This window comes from Budorcas taxicolor, chromosome 8, assembly GCF_023091745.1.
Source record: "Budorcas taxicolor isolate Tak-1 chromosome 8, Takin1.1, whole genome shotgun sequence".
Taxonomy (NCBI): Eukaryota; Metazoa; Chordata; class Mammalia; order Artiodactyla; family Bovidae; genus Budorcas; species Budorcas taxicolor.
The window spans coordinates 44,298,001-44,325,925 of NC_068917.1; the positions used below are offsets into that span (position 1 = coordinate 44,298,001).

Consider the following 27,925-nt stretch of genomic DNA (forward strand, 5'->3'; position numbering starts at 1 on the left):
TATATCAGAGTGTGTGTATGTGTCTGTGTGTATATGTGTCTATGTGCACTTTCTGACAAAGACAACTAAAATGTACTCTCAGGACAGAATAGCTACTGAAGTATCAGAACATTATGGCAGCATTCACAGACTAGAGTCTTCAAGTATATTCTTATAGACGTATGAGCTCGCAACACGAATTTTTATGTTTCTTATTTTATGCTCTTATTTCAATTATAATCTTTTTTTAAAAAAGCATATTTTGGATAACCTAGAAGATTAGAATGAATACTTGTTCTGAAAATTTAGTTTCCACATTTGTATTTGAATTTATGATAAGGCTGGCACCAGAGTGTATTGCATTAATTGTCCAGAGCTAATGAGAAAAGAACAGACTTACTATGTAAATTACAGCTTTATCCCAAGGGAAGGCTAAATGATGTCCCAGTGCTCTGTGTGGAGGAAAGTTTCACAGCTCATTTGAATATAGGAACATAATGGGAGAACCAGCCACCATGAAGTATGTGTTGGTTGTCAAACTCAAAAGTTTCTGCACTGCAGCAGTCAATACCATATTCATGTCATGAAAGATTCAGTTACAGGACAACATCATCATCTGTCATATAAATTAACACTGTGAAGTTTAATGTTTGTTTTTTTTTTAGGTTTCTTTATACTTACTTTGTAGGTCTTTTGGTTTATGATTATATGAGAAGTATAAGCATAATGAGTTTAAAGCTAATGTATTTTATATACCTAAGTAACAAAATGATAAAAATAACTAAAATTTATACTGGCCAGCTCAAGGTATTTTTTTTATCATAGGGGTCCTGCATTGAGAGACACTATGATATGTTATTTCCAGTATAATCATAGTGAAAATTTAGTTTCTCCAAAATTTTAAAACTATTCCCTCTATTCTTTTGTGCTGCTGCTGCTGTTTTATTTATAAAATACTAGTATGCAAAGTCCTTGCTTTTTGCACCTCTGACCTTTATTTTTTTTTTTTTCCTTTTTAGTCTGCTTAAATTTTCCTTCATTAGTCTTTAATTGGCACCATCCACAGTAACTTTTTTCCATTGTGTTGTCATGGTAACAGATGCATCTCGAGCACTTCCAGAGTTTGGAGAAGTTGAAATCTCTTCTCTGCCAGATGGTACTACCTTTGAGGATATCAAGTCACTGCAGAGTCTTTATCGAGAGCACTGTGAGGTAGGTCTTCTGAAAACATAGTATGGACACAAGCTAAGTTTTTCCAGACAACTGGCTAAAACAAATACTCCAACATATTCCTAGAGGACAAATGAAGTTAGTTCATATTTCTTTGAACACTGATAAGCTGTTTTTTTCTTGTCTCAAACTGGAGAAGTGAAGAATGCAGGAAGGGGAGAATAAATTTTACTTTCCATCCTCTTAGCCTAGTCTGATACGAATCCTTTGATGAAGCAGTTCCACTTCTAGGTGCTCATCCTAGAAAAACGCTTACATGTGGTTGAAGAGATAAGTGTATAGGGAACTTGTTCATTATGGTTTTTAATTAAAAATATTGATTATAACTTCAGTATCTAACAGGGAACTGAATAAATAAAATATGCTATAATCTATACAGTAAAATATTATGCAGTCATTAAAAGGAATAGGCAACTCTAAATGTACTTTTGTGGAACAAGCTCCAGGATTTATTTTTAAGAAAATATACAAGACGTAAAACAGTGAGTAAAGCATACTGTTGTTTTCATGAAAAAGAACATGCTGTATACATCTCTCCAGAAGAAAGAACAAAATATTAATGCTGGTTGCCTTTGGGATCAAAACTGAGTTTAAGGAGTCAGGGGAAAGAGACTTAATTTTTTAATATACCCTTTTTAATCTTCTGAATTTTATACTGTATTTTTATCAAAACAATTTTCTAGAAATGTTTAGGCATTCCTTCCAGGGATTATTGAGGCTCTAGTTTTGCTTGTTTCTTTTTTGCCCCTTGAGTCTTCTCTTCCTGTTTTCCATCCCTCCTCCTGCTTCTTTTCTGATTATCCCAGATCAGAATTGGATACATTGTCTCCAGGAGGTGAATTCTCTCCAGGTCCACATATACTGGCTACTTACCTGGCAGAAAGAAGATAGCAGATTGCAATAGGAGTTTTCTAAAGTATCCCTCCTTTTCAAAGAGGAACTGTTTAGAATTTAAGTAGCTTTATTCCAGGGCTATTTATGATCTACTTAGAAGTAAAAGATAATCCTTGGGCAGTCCTCCTGACTGCTGACGATGCAGTATGTAGTGAGAAATCTCAGCTCATAGCATTCACAGGTTTTTTTTTTTTTTCCCACTCCAGAAATAAGAACCGCTTGAGTGAATCTGAGTGCTTGTCAAGGGTGCTAGGTTATTAACAACCAAGGGCAAGTCCTCTCCTTATTAACAAACCATGTGCCATAAGTATTTTTCATGTCCCGCCAGTTTGTTCCCAACGTTTCTTTTCATGATGAAAAACACTGTCCATTTCTCTTCCACTGCTATACTTTTTCCAGTATTAGATAATTTCTGGATGATCCTTACTTATCAAGAAAAAAAAAAAAACTTCTTTCTTGCTTTCTATGTGAATATCATGTCTGTTCAAAGGTTTATGTAAAGATGCTGTAATCATTTTCTCATTGCTCTATGTTCAGGTGAAACTCACTTCAAGCAACCCAGCCTATACAAATATAATTCAGATTTTTTTTAAGTTTATCATATTATTCAAAATACAACTTGGGGAATGATTATTTACAACTAAAGAATATACACTAAAATTAATCTAAATGAAAAACTCCCCCAATAAGAAGAAAATATTATTTGGATTATAAAATTTTCATTAATTGTCAAGAATACTCTATATGAGGGCTTCCCAGGTGGCACTAGTGGTAAAGAGTCTGCCTGCCAGTACAGGAGACATTTGAGGCATGTGTTCCATCCCTGGGTCGGGAAGATCCCCTGGAGTAGGGTATGGCAGTGCACTCCAGTATTCTTGCCTGGATAATCTCATGGCCAGAGGAACCTGGCAAGCTACAGTCCATAGGGCCACAGAGAATTGGATGCAACTTAGCGCGCACGCACTCTATATGAAGAGAAATGAACATTTATAGTAATTAATCTACATGGAAAATGGCAGTTCATAGAATGATCCTCATTTGTTTCAGAGTTACCAGTATTCATGGCCACTTTCGTGGAGCATAAAGTCTTCTATGAAAAGGAAGTCCCTAATTATTGTTTCCTGTCACACTTCTAAACTTTTGATGGACAGGTGCTTGGGTCTCAGATCCAGTCCTGTAAGTGGTTGTTTGCTTTAGGCTAGTGGCGTTAGGATTATTTTAAACTATATTTGCCATACATTTCAGTCTGAACAAATTTAAAAGTGGGTGGACAAATGACAAAACGTTTTATTCATTTGTGAATGAGGCTGATACAAATGTCCTTTCAACAGAATTATTTGAGGTTATTTAATTTGAAGAGATACTTAATTTAAGGTGCACTGAATTTGTTACTTGTCTTATTTTATTTCATATTTCTTACTGTTTATGTTTTTAAGAAAGAGTAGCATACCTATTTTGACTGTTACTAGGAATTCTCATAGTTGGTTTTTCAAAGATATTTTGAAAGGATCACTAGTTATGTAAGGAACAATATAAGTTTCAACACAAGTTGCTCTAACAGTAATTTTTCCTTTCAATATATGCATAGTGTTCTTACAGCAGTCTCATAACTAGAGACATATAAGGTATTAGATCAGATATTACTAGTTGCTCCATTAATAAATGTCTGTCAGAAGAAGCCTAAGTTAGAATCTTTTGAGAAAGCAGCTATAATAATTTGCCTCCTTAGAAGGTTTTGGGTTTTGCTGGGAGCAGCCACATCTGGATGCCCTTTACTTTCAGGGCTTGCTTTTGCATTTTTATTGTTGCTGATATTAAAGGGTGAGGAGTGTGATATTAATTTGTCCCCTTCCCTTCGTTTTCATTATCCAGCTACTTGCAACATTTCCTACTAGTTCCCAGAACATGCTCCCAAACAAATTTTCCTTAATATTTGACTTGGTCTCAAAGTGTCTCTATATAGAACATCAGTTATTCTCTGTACCATGTACAAGGCCAGGTCTACACAGGTAGCACATACTCCAGCATTAGGAAGTCGTGGCTTCCTCTTTCTTCCTTAGATGTTCAGATTGATTCTCTAGTTGCTTCTTATTGTCTCTTAGTTTCTGTGAATTTTGCAGATCTTGAAGGTGTTGTTTTACGTGTATTTGTTCTCAATGCTGATGACGTCAAACACATTACACTGAGGACTTGTCTTTTATACTCAAAATAATCATAGAATCATGTGATCTTTGCACAAATAAGTTATTTAGTTTTACGACTGCTTTTATCTGAAGGCAAATTTGCAGACTAATTGCAGTGACAGGGTGAAATTAAATATGATCATCAAAAGCTAATGAAAGTGGCAAATTTTAGCATCATTGAAAAAAATACCCTGATGCAGCTGGAGATCTAAGAGATAAAATTAAGGAGAGGGAGAGGTGAGGCTCATGCCCTCAAGGTTAGAAAAGGAGAGAGAGTCTTATAGCTTCTCTCTAAAGGGAGTGTGTGCAAAGAGGATTGAGTGGAAGGCACTGTGTGACCACAGAGAGGCTTTTTTTCTGCCAAAACAGGCACTACCCTTTGAAGGTCAGCCTAATTCTAGTTTCTACCCCCAGCCTCTGCTTGGCTAGGAATGCTTCAGAAGCCATGGTCTGCAGCCCTAGACCAAGCTAACTTAGCCCTAACTCCATCTGCCACGCACAGGCACCTCCACACCTTTATCTTTTGCCCTCTTTTAAGACCAGTGAACACAGTCCAGTGAAGGCTGATGTGACTCAAATCTATGTTCTGTGCCCGTATGAATCTGAGAATAAGAAGAGTGGAGGCAGCCAGGGAAGCAATGGGTTAATGGGTGAAAGAAAAGTTAGGGAAGCAAGCATGAAAATGGAGAGAAAAGAGGTAAAATATAAGGGTGGGGTGTGAGGTCATTTTGAGAGGAATACAAGTTACCCTTCTTAATCATTTATGTATGAGATATCTTCCTCCTCGTTTCTAGCTAATCTCTTTTGTGTTCCCATTTCCATTGGCAAAACTTAGTCCAGTTTCACTATGTCAGTTTATGAGCCCAAAAGTGTCTTTACCTTGTAAGTCTTTTACAGTATGTACTCCTCACACATCCGCATACGTAATTTTGTAAGGTAGTATCGATAACCATTTTGTTTTGTAGGCAATATTGGATGTTGTTGTGAATCTTCAGTTTAGCCTGATAGAAAAATTGTGGCAAACATTCTGGCGCTATTCTCCCTCAACTCCAGCTGACGGCACTACCATTACCGAGTCAAGGTCAGAATCAATATGCTTTTCCAATTTGTTTTCATGGCTGAGTAGATGTCACAGCTAATAAATTAGAGATATGTATACCAGTTGTGAACCTTACCTGATAACCTTAATTGAAGAGATTGAAATAAACCACAAAGTACTCTCTTGAGGTTTCAGCGTGTGTATTATAGCTCCCATTTTTATTGATTTGGGGGACTGCGGTAGAACTATTTCATCCTCATGGGTTTAGTATCATATCTGCCTTTCATACCGACAGAAAGTCTTAATGTGCATAGGCAGCTCCGGGGGAGTATTTTATATATCCAGCCGTATGGCACCAGGGCAGTGGTGGTATAGTTCTAACCTCAGTAATATTTGATAAACTAAAACTATTTTTAAAGTCCATTTTCTTTTTTATCCTCATTTGCCATCTATTCATTTGCTACATTTATTCACACCAGCAATCTGAGTGAAATAGAAAGTCGACTTCCGAAAGCAAAGCTGATAACTCTGTGCAAACATGAGTCTATCCTGAAATGGATGTGTAACTGTGACCATGGGATGTACCAGGCTTTGGTGGAGATTCTCATCCCCGACGTCCTTAGACCTATTCCTAGTAAGTTAAATGCAGACAAGTACGGATGCTTTTGTTCTCCTACATTCCACCCAGGAAGTTTCGGGTAGTGACGTTGCAAACTAGAGTGATTCTAATCTCATTTAAATTTGCCACGTAGAAAACACGCAACACAGAGTATTGCATGAAAGCAGCCTAGAGCAAAACTGTAGATAAGGGAAAAATTCTGTTTTTCAATCTTTCTTTTTTTTTTTTTTTTGATGAAAAAAGACAACCTAAAGATGTGCTAGCCCTGATGACTAATTGCAAGAACACTCCCAGGTCAGTCAACCAGTGTGAAAATCATTCTACCCAAGGACACAGTGTCCTTTATAAAACCCCTACTTTTTGAAATCTGTGATTGCTAAACCAGCCTCTTTCATGGTTGCTTTTGATTTGACATGAATTTATCTTGGTTTCTACTGAAGTTGAATTTCTTTATAAAAGCATTTACTTTGTCACTGACATCATGTTAAAAACTACAAGTGCAGTTTCCATTAACAGTAATGGTTAACTGGCATTTTGAGAGAAAAATCTATGTAACTGCAAGAGCATTGTATTCCCGCCATGAAACAAATAGGAATTACATAGATAAGTTAGATTACTTTTTTAAGTGATAGTGCTCTCAAGCTACCCTGTTGCAAACAAAGCTATTTTTTTTTTTTTTTTGCAAGTGTCAGTCTAAAAACCACTATGGATACATATGTTGGAAGCAGTTGAAAAGATTTTAGGTCTACATCTTTATGAGCACATGCTAGTAAACTTAACCTTTAGAGAAATGGAACAGAATTGCTACTCTACAGTGACATTAATAAGGTAAAACAATCTTAGCTTGTTAAATTAGCAACTGTGTACTTCAAGTACACTGTTCGCAGTAAATTTGTATTAAAGTATTCCAGAAAATATTAATATAGGGATTTAGTAAGAAAAGGTGAAGATTTAACATTTGTATGTTTATACTTTCTTTTAAAAAATATGGTAGAGTGGAAGATATGTATGTTTCCCACCACCTTAAAAAGTATGCTTAGATATACATTTATATATAATATCAATGAACACACACATAAACATACATAAATATGTACACAAATTAGTTTTTTAAAAATTCAGCTGCATAGTCTCACGTTGTTATAAATTGCTAATATCTTCTCTACTGCACCAAGTTTCCTGACTAAAGATTGATTAAAAGTGACATTGTCATGGAAAATTTCAACATGTAAATTCTCTACTGATTTATGTTTCAGAATCTGATTTTCCTTGTTTTTGTCTTACTCCCTGTGCTCTGAGTAATAATCTCTAGAGATGTTTAAGAAAAGTTGCATAGGGTAGCTCATTAGCCTATGACATCTTGCCACCAATATAAATTTCTCTCATGAGATATAAGAAAAAAATGCCAGTGAGCACCTTCTTTGAGGCAAATCAACAACATCAGTATTTGTTAAACAATTCTAAAATCTGTTGCTTCTATGTTAGCATCACAAGACTAACTTGTAAACTCAGCAGTTACCTAACATAAACCATGTATCATTTGTTTTTCACAAATTTTTGTTTGAAAATCATTTTATTCTGTCTCTGCATTCAGAGAACTCAAATTCAGGAATTTTTGTATAAGCACAGTTTTATAGTTTCTCTGAAATTATAAGATTCATTGATGTGCCACCCTACCAAGTTAATTTGGAATTTTAATTCCTGTTCTATAATAAGATTTAACAAAAGTAAAGCTTAAAATATAGTTTAAATCACAATCTTCTGATTGTATGCATTTTTATATTAATCATAAGCAGGCTGAGACAAGTTAGCTTTAGAATAGCTTTAAATTTCTAACCGTCCATTCATGAGAAAAAGTTGTCAGTCAATCTGCACAATTTAATCTGACATGAATCCCTATAGAGAGAACAAACTTAATTTTATTTTTGAAAATTTTATTTTCCTGGCTACTAGTACTTCACTCTACCATTTACTGTCCAGATGGGATTCCTTTTTTTAGCCAAAAAAAAAAAAAGTTTGCATATCACACTAATTTAAAGTCAGCTTGAAGCTACTATACTCTAAAATACATTTATCTGAAAATAGAAAAAATAAAGTGAAGTGTAAAAAAATGGTATAAGGACTCAACTGGTAGCACTTCAATGTACAATTTATGATTTCAGTTAAAGGTGACCCAAAATGTCATATAATACAAAAAAATAAAAACTAAAAATCATTTGAGATATAAAACATACCTTTTTATTTTATAATCTCCCTAGCATTAAATTTGTTTAGATAAAAGAAGACCCATATTAAAAATTTTAAAGTAGCTTTTCCCAGTTCTTGGTTTTTTCAGATTAAATAATTATTAATTAGAGAAAAATACATAATACAGATAGTCAAACTGAATCTTGAACAGAATTTTATTGACTTTCAAAAAGGGTCTTTAATTTTTTTTCACTCTTTTTCATTTCCATCCATGCCTGCCCTCCATGGTTCTAGTACATAATACAGCAGAAAAATATTTTTCTTTCTTTTTTCTTTTTGACTAATATGGGAAGCTTTGGAAATTTCAAAACCTTAGCTCTCAAGAAATTTCCAACTCAGGGTTTCCAATGGATGATTCTCATGTTTAAAATCTGCACTACTTGAGTATTTTTCCAAAAAAAGATAGCCATTTAAATCTTTTTTGTCATTTGACCACTTAAATAAATAACTTTTAAAAATTATTTTATTATTGGATCAGTATAATTTATATCTGATGCAAGCAATTTGAGTAAGCTAAATTATGTCTAACTCTGCTTTAACAAAAGTAATAAAGATGCATGTCAGACTATTTTGAGCACAGAAGAAAAATGAGGGAATTTGATCCCATCATTAACATTAATACTCTTGGGAGCCTTGCGTAAAAATGTGACTTCTCTGTCTGTTATCATGGACTACCAACTGTACTACCTACCCGCATTATAGGGAACCCACAAGGATTTGCTATGTGTTGTGGGTGCTTCAGATATTTATTAAATGTCTTAAATGACTCCCTACACCTTGTAGCCTTGGGCACAGATGAAGTGAAATGCTCTGACTGAGTTACTTGTTGAACAAGAGAAGAATTCTGTTTCCTATCACAGTAAGGGATCTCAGTAAGCAGATCCCTTAGAATAAAATAATCATAGTCACCCCTGATACTGGAAAATGCTTCCAATTGTTTTATGACCACCATAAAAGTTGCTCTCATGGGACCTATACTTGCTTAGGTTTTAACAGAGATGCAAGGAATATGGAACAGACTATTTTAGGAATATCTTAAGAATATTGGTCTCTGTGACAGCAGTTTTATCACAGTAATCTTTTATCGCTACCTGCCAGTGAGATGGAGAATAGTTATCCAGAATATCAAGTCAGGCAATTTTAATTTTACCTTACTTTTCAACAACAGTGAGAGATAACTACTCTAATTGACATGTTCTAATGTAAAGAGATGCATAGACAAAGAAAGCTTTGCATTATTTTCTTTCTAGCTAAAGAAATGAAAATAAGAGCTTGAAAAAAGCCACCAGATTTCTAAAGACAATACTTAGCCTTTGAGCAAAAAGCTGTTTTTGAAAAGAGTATTTTGTCTAAGATAGAAAATTCCATAAGTATATTCACAACTGGTATATGTTGCTATAAGCTAAAAATGCTTGAATGTTTTCATTTCCCAATGAAGTATCATAAGTATCTGGGAACAAAATAGCTTTAAGACAAAAAAAGCCCACGATATAATATTTGGATTCTTTCATAGTTAGGAATAATGTTAAAGAAAGTCTTGTTAATGAGAATAAGTTCTGTCTGTGCTATTGCAAATATTATGGTTGTATGTTTTCCCTTATTCTAGCATAAAGATTAATGTTCTTTGGTATTTGTTTCGTTCTGCTTCTGTTCTTTAACATTTAGGTGCCTTGACCCAAGCCATTCGAAATTTTGCAAAAAGCCTTGAAGGTTGGCTTTCCAATGCCATGAACAATATTCCACAAAGAATGATACAAACCAAGGTACACTTTCATGTCCTTGCCTTTTCTTTTGTGTTTAGGAAATGGTCATGAACTATGAATTTTAAATCTGTCCTATCAAATGATGTTATGTGAAATATAGCATTGATTTTTATATTTGTATTTTATAACCATGTGGCAAAGAACTTCACAAGATACGTTGTTTGATAATGCTCCTTTCAGAGAAACTAGAGAAGCATTGTAGGTGTGGTGTATTTATCAGCCCTTTTCTAAAGTGTATATTTCAGGTTGCTTAATTTCAAATATTGAAAAGAATAGCCTAGAATGTGCAAAGAATTTCCATTTGAATGAGTTTTAGATTTTTTTTAAGTCCCCTACTGTACTCGTATTCTGAATGCTCATGTAAAATAATAACCATTTTGCTTTTCAGGATGTTTTGTTTTTAACACTGGAGAATGCTTTTGTGAATCAAGTAATCATTTCTTAAAGAGAACTGTTATCTCATAGTTGAGTGTATTATAGGAATATGGATTATTTAGCTGGAGATATGAGTTCTATTCTTCACTTTTTTCCCTACTAACCATGTTACTTTAGATTAATCTGTGAACACACTTGACAGATTGGACTGATTCTGTCTAAACTTTGATAACAAAAATCACATTTGTGGCCTTTTGTCAGGGACTGTATCTCCTGTCAGACTCCAACAATGTGCCTGGGCTTTCAGTTTGAAAATGTAGTTGAAGCTCTTGTGGCTGACAAGTCTGTGATAGCACAAGTAACTCTCAGTTCTTCCTGTTTTGGCTTAAGGTTAGCAATAACACATTCTATCTCTAAAACACACTGAAGGTCACATTTCAAGGACATGTCCACCTTAGATTGTTGCTTGATTGAGCTGTGCTGTCAATATGGTAAGGTTAACCACATGTGGCTATTTACATTTAAATTTAATCAAATTGCATTAAAATTTTAGTTCCTCAGTCACACTAGCTACATTTCAAGTGCATCTTAACCCATGTGACTAGTGGCTACAATATTAGGTAACACATATGTAGAGCATTTCCATCACTGCAGAAATGATTCCATCCGTGACAGTTAGGTTCTAGAGTGCCACACTGAGGTGAGCAAATAAAGGAGGTGCTCTTTGATTAAGATGATCAGAGGAATGCTTTCCAACTTGCAAAGTCAGTCATAGTCATAACAATACTTTCAAACAACTAAAAGCATCTCCTACCCCAGTATCATCAAGTGGTTGTGGTAGCAATCCAGCTGCACTATTGGTCATCTCATTGATCTCCAGAATTGATTTGGGTGATTTCCCTTGGTGAAAGATGTCTTCTGCTACTCCTCTCTCGAGGATGTGCAGCCTTTTTTTAGCTGAGCATTCAGTCAACAAAGATGATCCAGCTGGACAAAGAAACAGCATAATGAGAAAGTGACTGGAAGTTGTTATCATAATGCCTGGATTCATATTCCACCTCTGTACTTTAGTTTCTCTGCAATCTTGAGTAAGATAGTAAATCTCCCTGAGGTATAACATGTGTCTAATGGGATGTTTATGAGAATTGAACATGGTAATGTAAGTTAGACATTTAACACAATGCCTGGCACATAATATGTACTTGATTAGTACAAACCTCAGAGATGGGAAAATGTGAAATAGTCTCTCTGAGGATATGTGGATGTCCCCAAGCTCCACATGGTCCTCAAACATCTCACTATCAAGACAGGGCATCGTTGTCTTGTGGAACATTTACTCCCACTCAGCCAAATGACTGTTCAATCAGTTGCTTGTTTATATACCCACAGTGATTTAATGGCATTCCATTTTTCCTGTAAATACATTAAAATCCTCATTAGATCTGCTATGAAAGTAACAAATTTTCATGAGATCATGACATTTAGATATTTATTTAGACCTTTTTTTGTCATTATCTTTGCTATCTTTCTGCATAACCTGATTTGCTCAGGGTTTCAGCAGGAAATAAATGGTGTATCCAAAGAGAAGAATAATTGAAGAAAGTTTAATAAGGGTGTGTTTCTAAACGTGTAAACAGAGCTAAGAAAACCGAGGACTAGCGTTCGTGGGGGAAGCCTGCCCATCCCTGGGTCTGAATGGAAGAGAAGTGATTATGGCATTAGGAGCTCTTCTCCTCCATGCAGGACTATGGCCTTAGGAAGGAAAGAGCCAAAGTTGTGAGGGAATAAATTCTTTGACCACTTTGTTCTCTGCTTCAGTCCCTTACCAGTGGCTCTCATTGACCGAATCCAACTGGAAGCCCAAGGACAAGGGAGGCACTTAGTGTAATTTTTTCAGTTCAGTCTTCCCGGGCACAGAGCAGAAGGGGGAAGGATAGAAAGTACATTTCAGAGGGCAAACGGGGATTTTTCTGGATAACCCTTTTACATACATCCAGATTCTGAAAAAAAAAAAAGTTTTTCTTATTGCTTGTGTCTGAGAAGTTTATTAGCTATCTATTTGCTAATATAGGTTTTGAGTTCTCCTATTTCACCTCAAAATTGACCACCCTTATTTCACCTCTATAAAATAAAGATTAAAAGAGTGAATCAGAATGATAATGCTGTGAAAAGTATATTTTTTAACACAGTTAAAAGTGGAACTGGACAGTTTGATTTTGCAAGTAAAAGGAAATTTTTTTTGTTTGCTTAGTTTGTAGCTGACTCTCACACTGAGAATAAGAAATGAAAATCAACATTTTCCCTATTTTCCTAGACTAAATCATTTCTTGCTGATGATGAGTAGCTACTTGCAAGACCGGTTTAATTAATGGTGCACTCAGATGTCTAAGAATGTGGGAGTTTGTTTTAGCCTTGACCTCAACCTACTGAAAAGGAGAATAATACTTGGTTTAGAGGTTTAAATGCTATAATTTACAAGTAAACTGTCTCACCAAATGAATTTGAAATAAGTATCAGAGAGAAGCATTTAAAATTTGGCAAGGGAATAAAGATTTGAAAATTGCAGTGGTTTCTTTTATTGGAGGAGAAAAGAAATCCCAATTTAATTGGGTTTCTTTACAGGTTGCAGCTGTAAGTGCCTTTGCCCAGACTCTGCGAAGATACACGTCGCTCAATCACCTGGCCCAGGCAGCTCGTGCAGTGCTTCAGAACACTTCTCAGATCAACCAGATGCTCAATGACCTCAACCGTGTCGACTTTGCCAATGTCCAGGTACTCTGTTTTCTTTCAAAACAGATCTTTTAATGAAAGGTATCCAATATTTTTCTTTTTAATTAGGATCATCATATTTCTTTTCCAAAGTTACATCAATTCATAGGCACATCTAGATTCACAATGTCCTGAAAGAGGAGAGTTTTACTCAGCTATAACTTTACTGCTCCTCTGTTTTGTGGTTAAAGCCTGGGAAGATTTTTAGTGCTAGACTGCAACATATGTCACCAGGGTTTGCTGAATGATTAATAGAGTAAGGAGAGCCATGGTCATTGAACATTGGTAGGCAAGAGTCAAAGCTATGGTAGTCATGTATGGATGTGAGAGTTGGACCATAAAGAAAGCTGAGTGTCAAAGAATTGATGCTTTTGAACTGTGGTGTTGGAGAAGACTCATGAGAGTCCCTTAGACTGCAAGAAGATCCAACCAGTCCATCCTAAAGGAAATCAGTCCTGAATATTCATTGGAAGGACTGATGCTAAAGTTGAAGCTCCAATACTTCGGCCATCTGATGTGAAGAATTGACTCACTGGAAAAGACCCTGATTCTGGGAAAGATTGAAGGCAGGAGGAAAAGGGGATGACAGAGGATGAGATGGTTGGATGGCATCACCAACTCAATGGACAGGAGTTTGAGCAAACTCCAGGAGATAGTGGATGATAAGGAAGCCTGGTATGCTGCAACCCATGGGGCTGCAAAGAATCAGACATGACTTAGCAACTGAACAGCAACAATATACACTAAAATAGGTATTATCAAAAAGACAAATAATAGCAAATGTTAATGAGGATGTGGAGAAATGGGAACCATTATACAGTAGTGATTGGACTGTAAAGTGCTACATCCACTTTTAAAGCTGTATGGCAGTTTCTTAAAAGGTTAAACATAGAGTAACCATATGATTTGGCAGTTTAACTCCTAGGTACATACCAAGAAAAATGAAAACACGTCCACCTAAAAACTTGTTCATGGATATTCCAGCAGCATTATTCATATTAGCCACATTAAAGTGGGAACAACTCAGATGTCCATTAACTGATGACTATATAGACAAAACATGGCATTTCACACAATTAAATGTTATCAGACAATAAAAAGAAATGAATTCTGTTCTGATACATCCTACAACACAGATGAACATTACACTAAGTGAAAGAAACCAGATACAAAGGACCTTATGTTACAAGATGCCATTTATATTAAAAGAGCAGGATAAGTAGATCTATAGAGACACACAGTAAATTAGTGGTTGCCTAGGTTCTGTGAACTAGGTGATTGGGATATGATAGATAAGGAGTATGTCATTTCTTCTTTAAGAAATGAATACATTTTAAAATTGATTGTGGTGGTAGATGGACTACTCTGTAAATATACTGAGAAAAACCATTGAATTATATACTTTTATTGAATGAATTGTTTGCTATATGAATTACATCTCAATAAAACTCTCTTAAAAAACAATAGCATTGCTCAAAGATAAACTAATTATTTCTCCATTTCCTACAAATTTTAATCTACAATTCTGGGCTCGTTTTATCATTTAAAATAAAAGTAATATTTGGGCTTGATTATTTTTTAGGGTGAGGATTTAGTAGTTAATTTCATTCTAACTTTGATGAATTTGATTTAGTCTTCTAAGGTGCATCAGTTCAGTTCAGTTGCTCAGTAGTGTCCGACTCTTTGCGACCCCATGAATCGCAGCACGCCAGGCCTCCCTGTCCATCACCAACTCACAGAGTTCAGTCAGATTCACGTCCATCGAGTCAGTGATGCCATCCAGCCATCTCATCCTCTGTCGTCCCCTTCTCTTCCTGACCCCAATCCCTCCCAGCATCAGAGTCTTTCCCAATGAGTCAACTCTTCGCATGAGGTAGCCAAAGTACTGGAGTTTCAGCTTTAGCATCATTCCTTCCAAAGAAATCCCAGGGCTGATCTCCTTCAGAATGGACTGGTTCGATCTCCTCGCAGTCCAAGGGGCACTCAAGAGTCTTCTCCAACACCACAGTTCAAAAGCATCAAATCTTCAACGCTCAGCCTTCTTCACGGTCCAACTCTCACATCCATACATGACCACTGGAAAAACCATAGCCTTGACTAGACAGACCTTTGTTGGCAAAGTAATGTCTCTGCTTTTGAATATGCTATCTAGGTTGATCATAACTTTTCTTCCAAGGAGTAAGTGTCTTTTAATTTCATGGCTGCAGTCACCATCTGCAGTGATTTTGGAGCCCCCAAAAATAAAGTCTGCCACTGTTTCCACTGTTTGCCCATCTATTTCCCATGAAGTGATGGGACCGGATGCCATGATCTTTGTTTTCTGAATGTTGAGCTTTAAGCCAACTTTTTCATTGTCCTCTTTCACTTTCATCAAGAGGCTTTTTAGTTCCTCCTCACTTTCTGCCATAAGGGTGGTGTCATCTGCATATCTGAGGTTATTGATATTTCTCCCAGCAATCTTGATTCCAGCTATTGTTTCTTCCAGCCCAGCGTTTCTCATGATGTACTCTGCATAGAAGTTTAATAAGCAGGGTGACAATATACAGCCTTGACGTACTCCTTTTCCTATTTGGAACCAGTCTGTTGTTCCATGTCGAGTTCTAACTGTTGCTTCCTGACCTGCATACAGATTTCTCAAGAGGCAGGTCAGGTAGTCTGGTATTCCCATCTCTCTCAGAATTTTCCACAGTTTAATGTGATCTAATGTGCATAGTTTTTCTTAAATCTATATAAACATCTGTTTATATATGTGTGTATATATATACACACATAAAAACATACAAACATACACATGCAAATTCATAATCTTCATAAGAACAAACTCATGTTTACAAATCCATTAACTTTACATATTTCAGTGGAACTTATATTACCTGATTTTACTGGGAATATTAAGAGGTCATACAGTATTGTCTTAAAATGTATACTATAATGTTAATTTTGAATCTTCATTCAGAAAAGATATGTTTAAAAGTACCTTAAGAAAAGTTGAAATGGTAAGGAAACTTCTAGTCTAAAACAGTAATTTAAGTCTAATAGCAAAAAAACATATTTAAGACTGATTCCTGACAAGATCTGAGAAAGATTTTAAATTTTCTGTTAATTTTCACTTGTATAGTTGTGTGCCTGAATCATGTGAAGTATTTACAGAAATGAGTTCTTCCTGGCTATAAATGCCATACTTGGCAACATTATTACATATAAATCTAATAGTTATACATCTTTACTATGCTCATTCTCATCCTCTCTACTCACCAATTGAAGCTACCTTTTCCCTTCTTTAAGTACCAGATTTTTCTGGGTTTCCACAACAGTTATTAGTGCTGAAACCTGTGTGCTCAAGTATCTATCCTGCAGGGCCTCCTTCCTTCAGTTCAGTTCAGTTCAGTTGCTCAGTTGTGTCCAGCTCTTTGCAACCCCATAAATTGCAGCACGCCAGGCCTCCCTGTCCATCACCAACTCACAGAGTTCACTCAGACTCACGTCCATCGAGTCAGAGATGCCATCCAGCCATCTCATCCTCTGTCATCCCCTTCTCCTCCTGACCCCAATCCCTCCCAGCATCAGAGTCTTTTCCAGTGAGTCAACTCTTCACATGAGGTGGCCAAAGTACTGGAGTTTCAGCTTTAGCATCATTCCTTCCAAAGAATGCCCAGGACTGATCTCCTTTAGAATGGATTGGTGGATCTCCTTGCAGTCCAAGGGACTCTCAAGAGTCTTCTCCAACACCACAATTCAAAAGCATCAATTCTTCGGTGCTCAGCTTTCTTCACAGTCCAACTCTCACATCCATACATGACCACTGGAAAAACCATAGCCTTGACTAGACAGACCTTTGTTGGCAAAGTAATGTCTCTGCTTTTAGGACCATGAACACAGTGGTAGCCCTGCATTTCCCTCTACATTTTACTTCTCACCACTCTTGTTCATTTTAATACGTAATCTTTTCAGGTTAACATATTTATTTTAACTCCCTTCTTTCTTTCCTTTTCTGTTCTACATTTTGCCTGGTTTTCTGAGTCCCCTGGTTTTCTCAGTCTTCTAGCTCCCATTCCACCTTCATCACCATCTCCTGTTCATTTGAAAATTGTCCCTGTCCCTATGAGATTAACCTCAGTAAGACTGATACATGTAAGGATGAAGGTCTTGTAATAAGGAAACTTTAAAACAGTGAAACCATGTGTAAGGGTTAATATTTTAATGCTCTGAAGGAAAAGTGAAAGTGTTAGTTGCTCAGTTGTGTCTGACTCTTTGCGACCTCATGGACTGTAGCCTGCCAGGCTTCTCTGTTCATGGGATTCTCCAGGCAAGGATACTGGAGTAGGTTCCCCATTTCCTTCTCCCAGGGATCTTCACGGCCCAAAAATCAAAGTCAGATCTCCCACATTGTAAGCAGACTTGTTACCATCTGAGCCACTGTCTAGCCACCAGGGAAGCCTCTGTCATCACTTCATCATTCTCTAATCAAATCTTTTCCTCATGCATTCAGGATAACCTTTCCTATTGCAGTATAATTGGTTTTCTGTTTAATTGATAGCATTATAGTAGTATTGCTTTCTAAATTTTTTGTTTGTAAATGGATAGTTTTTCAACTACAGTATGGGATACATGGGTTAGTTGACCTGATAACCTAACTTTTGCATATACTTATGTTTCTGTATTTAAAAAAGAATCTGATTTTGAAGTTACTGACTTCTTATCATCTTGGAGATATTTATTCCCAAGATAATAATATTTTTAGTTTTCATCCTTACCTTTTTCCACTAAAGAATTAAAATATCCAAATTCCTTCACAAGGGAATATTTATAGGGTACTCAGTTGTTAGTATATTTTCAACCTTGGGAGTACTAAAATGAAACCTAATTTGAAAAGCCAGAATAATGTCCTGTGGCTTTATTTCTCTAAGCTTAGTCTTAGATTATCATTTTCTCTTGGCAAATCTAACTGTAGGAAGTAGTGAGTTTGATTTTATGTTAAGAAATGAAATTAAATTCTTCCAAGGATACCAGTAAGTTCCTTCTGTTCCTTGCCAATACATAAAACATATCTCCCACAGTGGCTTCCCATAGAATTTCAGTTTTGCAAGATGAAAAAGATCTAATGTACAGTATTGAGCATAAGTAGACACTCATATTATTATTGTTTATTGTATTTATTGTAGTTGCTAAGTCATGTTCAACTCTTGTGACCCCTGAGAAACTGTGGGATTTCCCAGGCAAGAATACTGGAGTGGGTTGTCATATCCTTCTCCAAGGGATCTTCCTGACCCAGAGATTGAACCCGCATCTTTTGCATTGGAAGACAGATTCTTTACCACTGAGCCATCAGGAAATCCCTAACACTCCTATACTGTATCCTTTAAAATGGTTAAGATGATAAGTTTTATGTTTCTTGTTTTATACCACAGACCAAAAAATGCTTAGATATTTGTGGATTTTAAACACACACACACACAAAACAGCATCCCCTGTCTTTTTCTTGAGGCCTAAATTCTTCACTCCTTATCTGCATCCCAGATAGTGCTAGCGGTAAAGAGCCTATCTGCCAATGCAGGAGACACAGAGATGTGAGTTTGATCCCTGGGTTGGAAAGATCCGGCCCCCACCACCGCCCTGGAGAAGAGCATGGCTGCCCACTCCAGAATTCTTGCCTACAGAATCCTATGGACAGAGGAGCCCAGGCTACAGTCCATAGGGTCACAAACAGTCGAATATAACTGAAGCAACTTAGCATGTACACAACTTCTTCCCGGGGTGCTCTCCTCAACTGTTGAACTGATATAAAATTTCTGAGAGTCATTTAACTGTATTTTGAAAGATCTTAACTATTCTTATGTAAATCTATTGTATAGAAATAAGTACAAACTAAGTAAAGATGTAGTTTCAAGATTGCTAATTCCAGCGTTATTCCTAAGAGTAAAGATTTGGAATGACCATAAATGTGCAGCTATGTGGAATTGACTTTGTAAATAATGGATATTCATGTATTGTAGCAAATTGAGTCATTGAGCAATAAATGTAGCTCCTCATTTGCCTATATATAAAGTGAAACTAAGCAAAATATTAAGTAAAATATATAATATGATCCTCTTTTAAAATAATACATATATACATAAATATACATGCATATGTATGTATTGCATGTGAACAGTTTGAAAATTAGCATGTTGTAGTTCTCTCTTATTGTTGGCATTTTAGATACTCTTAATATTGTTTCTTTTTATTTGTACTTTCAAATTTAATAGTCATATTTTAGTGTACTTAAAATACTTAAAAGTGATACTTAGGAGGTAAAAATCTGAAAGCCTTTATTATTAATTAGATAAGAGAAGGAAGGTTAGTAGATGGCATCATCAGCTGGGAATTTGGAAGAAGCCCTAAATTTCCCTGAGAAAGAAAAATGAATTGAGTTTAGCCATTTTCTCTTTGAAGTACCTCCCAGTTGAAATGTCTTTTGAGTAAGGTAAAGTCTGTGGGATCAGGAGAGATCCTGGAATCAGAGGGTAGAGATTAAGGATTGATTCAGTTGAAAGGTTGATTTAAATAAATTTGTCCTCTGAGAACAGACAGATTGAAAGCGATAGAGACTTTTCAGAAAAACACGCACATATTGGTAAGGTTTTACATATAGAATTAGAACCTTCACAGACACCCCTTCAAAGAACTCTATGTTGAAAATATTACCTGGACACAATGAACCTAGCTTAAAAATTCTTGTCACATTTCACTTCTCTAATTTTATGTTTGGGGAAAACGAGGCCCACGTAGATTAAATGAATTGCTTAAAATCAAGTTAGTGGATTCAGGCCCTATGTTAAAATCCAAGTCTTCACTCAAATATTATATTAATATTATCAGATAATTATATTCTGACCTAAAAGAGTATAATATTTTTTTAATCTTAAAATGCAGCACAGCACTAGAAACATGGTAAAACTTATGGCAACCACTGAAAATTAACTTTAAAAGTTTCTATTTTCATCCCTTTTACCAAACATGAAACTTTCCTATAAGAACCAGAAGGAAAACTATAGTAATCAAATTTCTTTATAGGTAGCATCCCTATATTTTCTCTAATGTATTTTTGGTTATTGTTATTGTTGTTTTCGGTTCTGTGAATTAATTGGCATTCATAGCTTTTACCTTGAGAGTCCTTGGGACTTCAATTCTTTCCCATGAAACTCATACAGCATATGCTTCTGCCTTGTATCATTCATTGTTTTTGTCTTAATCCTGAGGGGCCACTTTTGGCCAATTGAATCTATTTATCCATTCTGACTTACTCTAAAACTTTTCAAATGAATTGGCTTTAGTTTTATCTGATTGAGAAGTAAAAGAGTATAAAAACTAAAAAAAGACTCTACATACGGTAAGTTCAGGCTCCTCTTCCTCTTTTTTTAATTAAAAAAAAATTTTTTTTTCTTTACAATACTGTATTGATTTTGCCATACATCAACATGAGTCCGCCACTGGTGTACATAAGTTCCCACTCCTGAACCCCCCTCCCACCTCCCTCTCTTCTTCTTAAGTAATGATGTATTTTAGTCTTTCACACAAACTAGCTAATGTAGAACACCAAGTCATACCTGTATGTCACATCACTTTTTCATGCACAGAAGTGATGTTAGTTTCCCTAACAACTGCCAAGTAGTCATTCATTTTTCTTAATTCATTTAATTGTTTTGCACTTTCAAAATAGCTTGCCATTCATGCTTACGGTTTGTGTGCTGACATTCAGTGAAAAACTGCTGACTTGAACTTGTCCTTTGCTTTCTGTGTACTGTCCCAGGAGCAGGCTTCCTGGGTGTGCCAGTGTGATGACAACATGGTTCAGAGACTAGAAACAGACTTCAAGATGACTCTTCAGCAGCAGAGCACCCTGGAGCAGTGGGCAGCGTGGCTCGACAATGTGATGATGCAAGCACTGAAACCCTACGAAGGAAGACCCAGTTTTCCTAAAGCTGCCAGGCAATTTCTGCTTAAATGGTCTTTCTACAGGTATCATCTCAATTTTTCCTATTCTGCAATTATGTATGTACATGCGTCTCAGAAGAAAAGAAAAGAGTGAGGAGGTTAGTATGTAGAAACTCTCTGTTGTGATTATCTTCAGCCCACCTCGTGATTACAACATCATGGAACTGAACCAGGAGGCTTTTGGAAATAAAATTTCTGCTGGGAAAAGAAAGCCTCTTATTCAGAGCCCTAGAAGTTCTCAGATGGGAACATCAGAGATTGCAGTCTAGATACTGTGCTTAACAAGAGTCAGGAAAGTCTTCCTTTTGGCAAACATGTATCATTTAGGCTTTCCACCACTCTTCTTTTTATTCTCTACTTCAGGGATTCTCAGACTGTCCTTCCCTAGACCAGTAGCATGGCTGTTGCTTGGAAACACATTCAAAATGTGTATTTTCAGACCCCTCCCCCAAACCTACCTTAATCATGAATTGCAGAGGAGAGGCCTAGCAATCTATGCTTTTTATAAAGTTCCGTCCAGGCAATTCAGATGGACACTCAGAACAATCTACTTAATTTTTTAATTTGATCAATTAAAATTGTTCTCAAACCTAGTTGCACCTCAGAATTAGTGGAAAGAAAAACAAAGCGCCTACCTACCTCACAAAACTTACACACTCAAAATCATGGTGGTTCGAAAGTAGTAATTAGCAGTAGGGATAATCAGAAATTCTTTTTCTTCAGAAAGGGTACTCCTGGTATTCTAATGCATAGCTAGTTTAATATCAAATAATCTAGTAGATAACTCAAAATAAATAGCTTTTCAGTTCCGTTCAGTTCCTCGGGCGTGTCCAACTCTTTGCAACCCCATGAATCACAGCACGCCAGGCCTCCTGTCCATCACCAACTCACAGAGTTCACTCAGACTCACATCCATTGAGTCAGAGATGCCATCCAGCCATCTCATTCTCTATCGTCCCCTTCTCTTCCTGCCCACAATCCCTCCCAGCATCAGAGTTTTTTCCAATGAGTCAGCTCTTGGCATGAGGTGGCCAAAGTACTGGAGTTTCAGCTTTAGCTTCATTCCTTCCAAAGAAATCCCAGGGCTGATCTCCTTTAGAATGGAGTGGTTGAATCTCCTTGCAGTTCAAGGGGCACTCAAGAGTCTTCTCCAACACCACAGTTCAAAAGCATCAGTTCTTCGGTGCTCAGCTTTCTTCACAGTCCAACTCTCCCATCCATGCACGGCTACTGGAAAAAGCATAGCCTTGACTAGATGGACCTTTGTTGGCAAAGTAATGTCTCCGCTTTTGAATATGCTCTATAGGTTGCACATAACTTTCCTTCCAAGGAGTCAGCGTCTTTTAATTTCATGGCTGCAGTCAGCATCTGCAGTGATTTTGGAGCCCCAAAAAATAAAATCTGACACTGTTTCTACTGTTTCTCCATTTATTTCCCATGAAGTGATGGGACCGGATGCCATGATCTTTGTTTTCTGAATGTTGAGCTTTAAGCCAACTTTTTCACTGTCCTCTTTCACTTTCATCAAGAGGCTTTTTAGTTCCTCTTCACTTTCTGCCATAAGGGTGGTGTCATCTGCATATCTGAGGTTATTGATAGTTCTCCCGGCAATCTTGATTCCAGCTTGTGCTTCTTCCAGTCCAGTGTTTCTCATGATGTACTCTGCATATAAGTTAAATAAGCAGGGTGACAAATCACTTTTGGGCTAAAATAATTTATAAGTAAATGTATGTTTTTTTAGACATAGAATATCCCCAGAAGAGAAAAATTACTTATCAGTTCAGTTCAGTTCAGTCACTCAGTGGTGTCTGACTCTTAGCAACACCATGAATCGCAGCACGCCAGGCCTCCTTGTCCATCACCAACTCCCGAAATTCACTCAAACTGATGTCCATCGAGTCAGTGATGCCATCTAGTCATCTTATTCTCTGTCATCCCCTTCTCCTCCTGCCCCCAATCCCTCCCAGCATCAGAGTCTTTTCCAATGAGTCAACTCTTCGCATGAGGTGTCCAAAGTGCTGGAGTTTCAGCTTTAGCATCATTCCTTCCAAAGAACACCCAGGGCTGATCTCCTTCAGAATGGACTGGTTGGATCTCCTTGCAGTCCAAGGGACTCTCAAGAGTCTTCTCCAACACCATAGTTCAAAAGCATCAATTCTTCGGCGCTTAGCCTTCTTCACAGTCCAACTCTCATATCCATACATGACCACTGGAAAAACCATAGCCTTGACTAGACGGACCTTAGTCGGGAAACTGATGTCTCTGGTTTTGAATATGCTATCTAGGTTGGTCATAACTTTCCTTCCAAGGAGTAAGCGTCTTTTAAGTTCATGGCTGCAGTCACCATCTGCAGTGACTTTGGAGCCCAAAAAAATAAAGTCCGACACTGTTTCCACTGTTTCTCTATCAATTTCCCATAAAGTGATGGTACCAGATGCCATGATCTTCGTTTTCTGAATGTTGAGCTTTAAGCCAACTTTTTCACTCTCCTCTTTCACTTTCATCAAGAGGCTTTTTAGTTCTTCTTCACTTTCTGCCATAAGGGTGGTGTCATCTGCATATCTGAGGTTATTGAGATTTCTCCCAGCAATCTTGATTCCAGCTTGTGTTTCTTCCAGTCCAGTGTTTCTCATGATGTACTCTGCATAGAAGTTAAATAAGCGGGGTGACAATATACAGCCTTGCCGTACTCCTTTTCCTATTTGGAACCAGTCTGTTGTTCCATGTCCAGTTTTAACTGTTGCTTCTTGACCTGCATATAATTTTCTCAAGAGGCAGGTCAGGTGGTCTGGTATTCCCATCTCTTTCAGAATTTTTCACAGTTTATTGTGATCCACACAATCAGAGGCTTTGGCATAGTCAATAAAGCAGAAATAGATGTTTTTCTGAAACTCTCTAGGTTTTTCAATGATCCAGCAGATGTTGGCAATTTTACTCTGGTTCTTCTGCCTTTCCTGAAACCAGCATGAACATCTGGAAGTTCACGGTTCGCGTATTGCTGAAGCCTGGCTTGGAGAATTTTGAGCATTACTTTACTAGTGTGAGTGATGAGTGCAATTGTGCAGTAGTTTTAGCATTCTTTGGCATTGCCTTTCTTTGGGATTGGAATGAAAATGAACCTTTTCCAGGCTTGTGGCCGCTGCTGAGTTTTCCAAATTTGCTGGCATATTGAGTGCAGCACTTTCACAGCATCATCTTTCAGGATTTGAAACAGCTCAATTGGAATTCCATCACCTCCACTAACTTTGTTTGTAGTGATGCTCTAAGGCCCACTTGACTTCACATTCCAAGATGTCTTTCTCTAGGAGAGTGATCACACCATTGTGATCATCTGGGTCATGAAGATCTTTTTTGTACAGTTCTTCTGTGTATTCTTGCCACCTCTTCTTAATATCTTCTGCTTCTGTTAAGTCCATACCATTTCTGTCCTTTATCGAGCCCATCTTTGCATGAAATGTTCCCTTGGTATCTCTAATTTTCTTGAAGAGATCTCTAGTCTTTCCCATTCTGTTGTTTTCCTCTATTTCTTTACATTGATCACTGAGGAATGCTTTTTTATCTCTTCTTGCTATTCTTTGGAACTCTGCATTCAAATGGGTATATCTTTCCTTTTCTTCTTTGCTTCTCTTCTTTTCACAGCTATTTGTAAGGCCTCCCCAGACATCCATTTTGGTTTTTTGCATTTCTTTTCTATTGAGATTGTCTTGATCCCTGTCTTCTGTACAATGTCACAAACCTCCATCCATAGTTCATCAGGCACTCTGTCTATCAGATCTAGTCCCTTAAATCTGTTTCTCACTTCCACTGTATAATCAGAAGGGATTTGATTTAAGTCATACCTGAATGGTCTAGTGATTTTCCCTTATTTCTTCTATTTAAGTCTGAATTTATATATGATATCAAATGTTGTGATGAGCCATTGACCTTAGGTCTACTCCAGGGTTTAAAAACAGACTCTGTGCAAGTTGGCATATATACCATATATATGGCATAGGATGGAATTGACAGATGGAGTTCCATTTCTTAAGATGTTAGGTAAATTATATTTTTGACTGCAGCATTTACTCTTGTGGTGAGAGTTCATTTCTTTTCTTCTTTAGATCATAATGGGCTTTCTAAAAGCCATATGTACTTTAAACTTTAGGCAGTCCTAATTTAATTCCTGTGCAACCATGCGCTCATCAAAATAGTGGCTACAGGGCCCAGCACTGACTGTGGCTATGAGTACACTGTGGTCATCATCTGGGCATCAGTAGTGAGTCCAAAACAGTTGTGAGAAGAGATGGATATGCAAAGGAATAGCAAAGTTTAGAGACTAGTAGAAATTGTGAACCCGCTAAGCCCAGATTATAGGATTTCCATCTTGTTTTGATTACCTTTATAAGGATTGAACCAAAGATTCCATTTTCATGGTAGAAGGTTTTTATTGTGACTTCTTTCTTTTTCAATTGATTTAGTCCAATTCTTATTTCTTAAACTGAAGTGGAGTTGATTCCATATGTGTTTAAGTAGTTATATTATCCTTATATCCTGAAAATGATTTTCTAGTGTCTGCATACCTGCCAAGTATACCTGTCAAGTCTGACACTTTGCAAGCCCATGGACTGTAGACCTCCAGGCTCCTTTGTCCATGGAATTCTCTAGGCAAGAATACTGGAGTGGGTTGCCATTTCCTCCTTCAGGTGATCTTCCTGACCCTGGGGTTGAACCCATTCCCAGAGTTAAATAAATGCTATGAAAGAAAGCCTAGCAGTGGTGGTGTTGTTTTGTTTTTATTTTGGAGTGGAATAATTCCACCATTTTGTCTCTCATATATGTAATACTTTTAGCCCACAGGGTTTGTAAAGTACCTTATTAAGGTGCTATCTAACTCTGTGACCCACTGATATGCTTCATTAAAGCCAGCCCTAGGTTTAGATCTGGGTGTCAGTGAGAAATGTGTTGATATGTTTTCCCTTGATATATGGGAAACATTTGGAAAACAATATCACAGTATTCTCAAAGTAGATGTAGCAATAGTAGTAGTATTAATGGAATTCAAAATTTTAACTTGGGAAAATTTCTTTAAAAGATTTCAGATATTTCCCCATTTGTTTGCAAGTTGATTTCATCCATTTTTTTTCCTTAGAAAATCATATAGATGGTATATATGCTTCATGAATGATAAAACATGTTATACTAGCCGTTGCTCCAAAACCTATAGGGGCAAAAGCACAGTACATCCTCTGTATCAGAAAAAGCAAAGGTTTTTTTTTCCTCTTCTTCTTCTTCTTACTGCTTTCTTATGCAGTTACATCAGACTTGCCCTTACTCCTCCCTGAGGATTTTTTTAAATCTGTTTAGTAGATATCGTTTTAGAAATACACCCCTGGAGCCTTTGTCTCCACAGAGATCTGTTGAAGTATCTTGAAAGGAGAGAAAATTACTTACTCGTGTTTCTTGTTCCCTGCAGATATACAAACCCAGTAGATCATCACTTGCCTGCCCTTTGTCTGCCCTGAGTTGGGGATAATGGCTTGTTATTATTAGACACTATTATGGTTATTATTTTCATTTCAATAAGTCTTGAAGGTGTACAGTTCAGGGCTACAGAAGGAAAGGCACATTCAGAAAGATGCATACCTCCTGCTGGTAGGCGAAGTCAATAGCTTAGTAACGTAGAAGACTAAAATCTGACCTGTTTCTTACTGAGGCACAAGAACATATTGAGTAATGAAAACTTCATTCACAAACAGAAGCAGAGTTACAGAGTATTTTTTAAATGTTTTTGGTTTTGTAATAAGAATTTTGCAGTCACATATACCAACTGTTCATTTTCTGAAGTTGATTAATCTCATAGTTTCTAAAATTCTGTGTATAGATTCACATGTATATACAAGAAATGGACTGGTAGAGTCGTGATAGCAGTAGTGGACATGTTGCTGCAAGCACCCTCTGCTCCAGATGGGGGACTCTCCTTGCCTAACATGGCTTTGAATGTCTACTGCTGGCTCCCTGGGAGGTGGAAAATATATTGCTGCCTTTCTTGGGCAGCAGTGCAGAAGTTAAGTTTCTCAGCTTGGGTGTTTTGTGAATAACAGAACACAGACTTCCTCAGGGCCACCCTGCGGGTCAACCAAACATCCCATTTTTAAAGAATTAAATGTATAGCTTTGATACAATAACTTGACAGAGGGCACAGAGAACCTAGTTTGCCTACAGCTGAACAAATATATAAATCTTCCAGTTTGTGAATTAGCTGTAATCACTGTTTAAGGAGAGTTCACAGGGTGGAGTTGAGGGGTGGGGGGGTCACAGGTTCTCACCTTTCTTCTTAGGAATGTGTGATGTCTCCCCAAATACATAAAGAGGTGGCTTGAGTATCATATGTTCAAGTATATGTTTTAATTTTCATGCCATGAATTATGAAGATATATACACAAAGTTATTTCTCATCTGTTACAAAATAATTAATAGTTTTAACTCCAATTTTAAAGAGTTGAGTTCATGGCAACTTAGCAACATGAAATTCAGTGGAATCAATTTTGTAACATATCTTACAGAAATCTGAATCAGTCAATAGGTTTCCAATTAAACTTAATTGTGTCATTTGATACTTGGCTTGTAGGGCAGAGGCCCAACACAGACAGCATAAAGTAGACATAGACATTATTAATAATATAATATAATAATCTGTTGTTATATTAATAATATAATTCAACTGATCCTCTTCTAAACATATGACAAGTTCATAGCAGATTATCAGTACTTTCAAAAGTAACTATTATAACTGAAGGTCAGCACACTTTTTTTGTTTTTTCATTTTCCAACAGAATTTTGTGTTACTTATGTCTTTATGCTGCAATAAGGTAAT

At 36.8% G+C, this 27,925-nt stretch overlaps 1 protein-coding gene across 1 annotated transcript in view; it reads left to right on the forward strand.

Annotated features, from left to right (window-relative positions):
* RFX3 (regulatory factor X3) overlaps window positions 1-27,925 on the forward strand; it is a 188,215-nt gene that overhangs the window by 132,325 nt on the left and 27,965 nt on the right. The window contains exons 8-13 of the mRNA XM_052645026.1: window positions 1,079-1,191; window positions 5,252-5,367; window positions 5,805-5,959; window positions 9,857-9,954; window positions 12,952-13,101; window positions 20,888-21,096. Coding sequence (XP_052500986.1) covers window positions 1,079-1,191; window positions 5,252-5,367; window positions 5,805-5,959; window positions 9,857-9,954; window positions 12,952-13,101; window positions 20,888-21,096 — 841 coding nt within the window. The remainder of the gene's footprint in view (window positions 1-1,078; window positions 1,192-5,251; window positions 5,368-5,804; window positions 5,960-9,856; window positions 9,955-12,951; window positions 13,102-20,887; window positions 21,097-27,925) is intronic.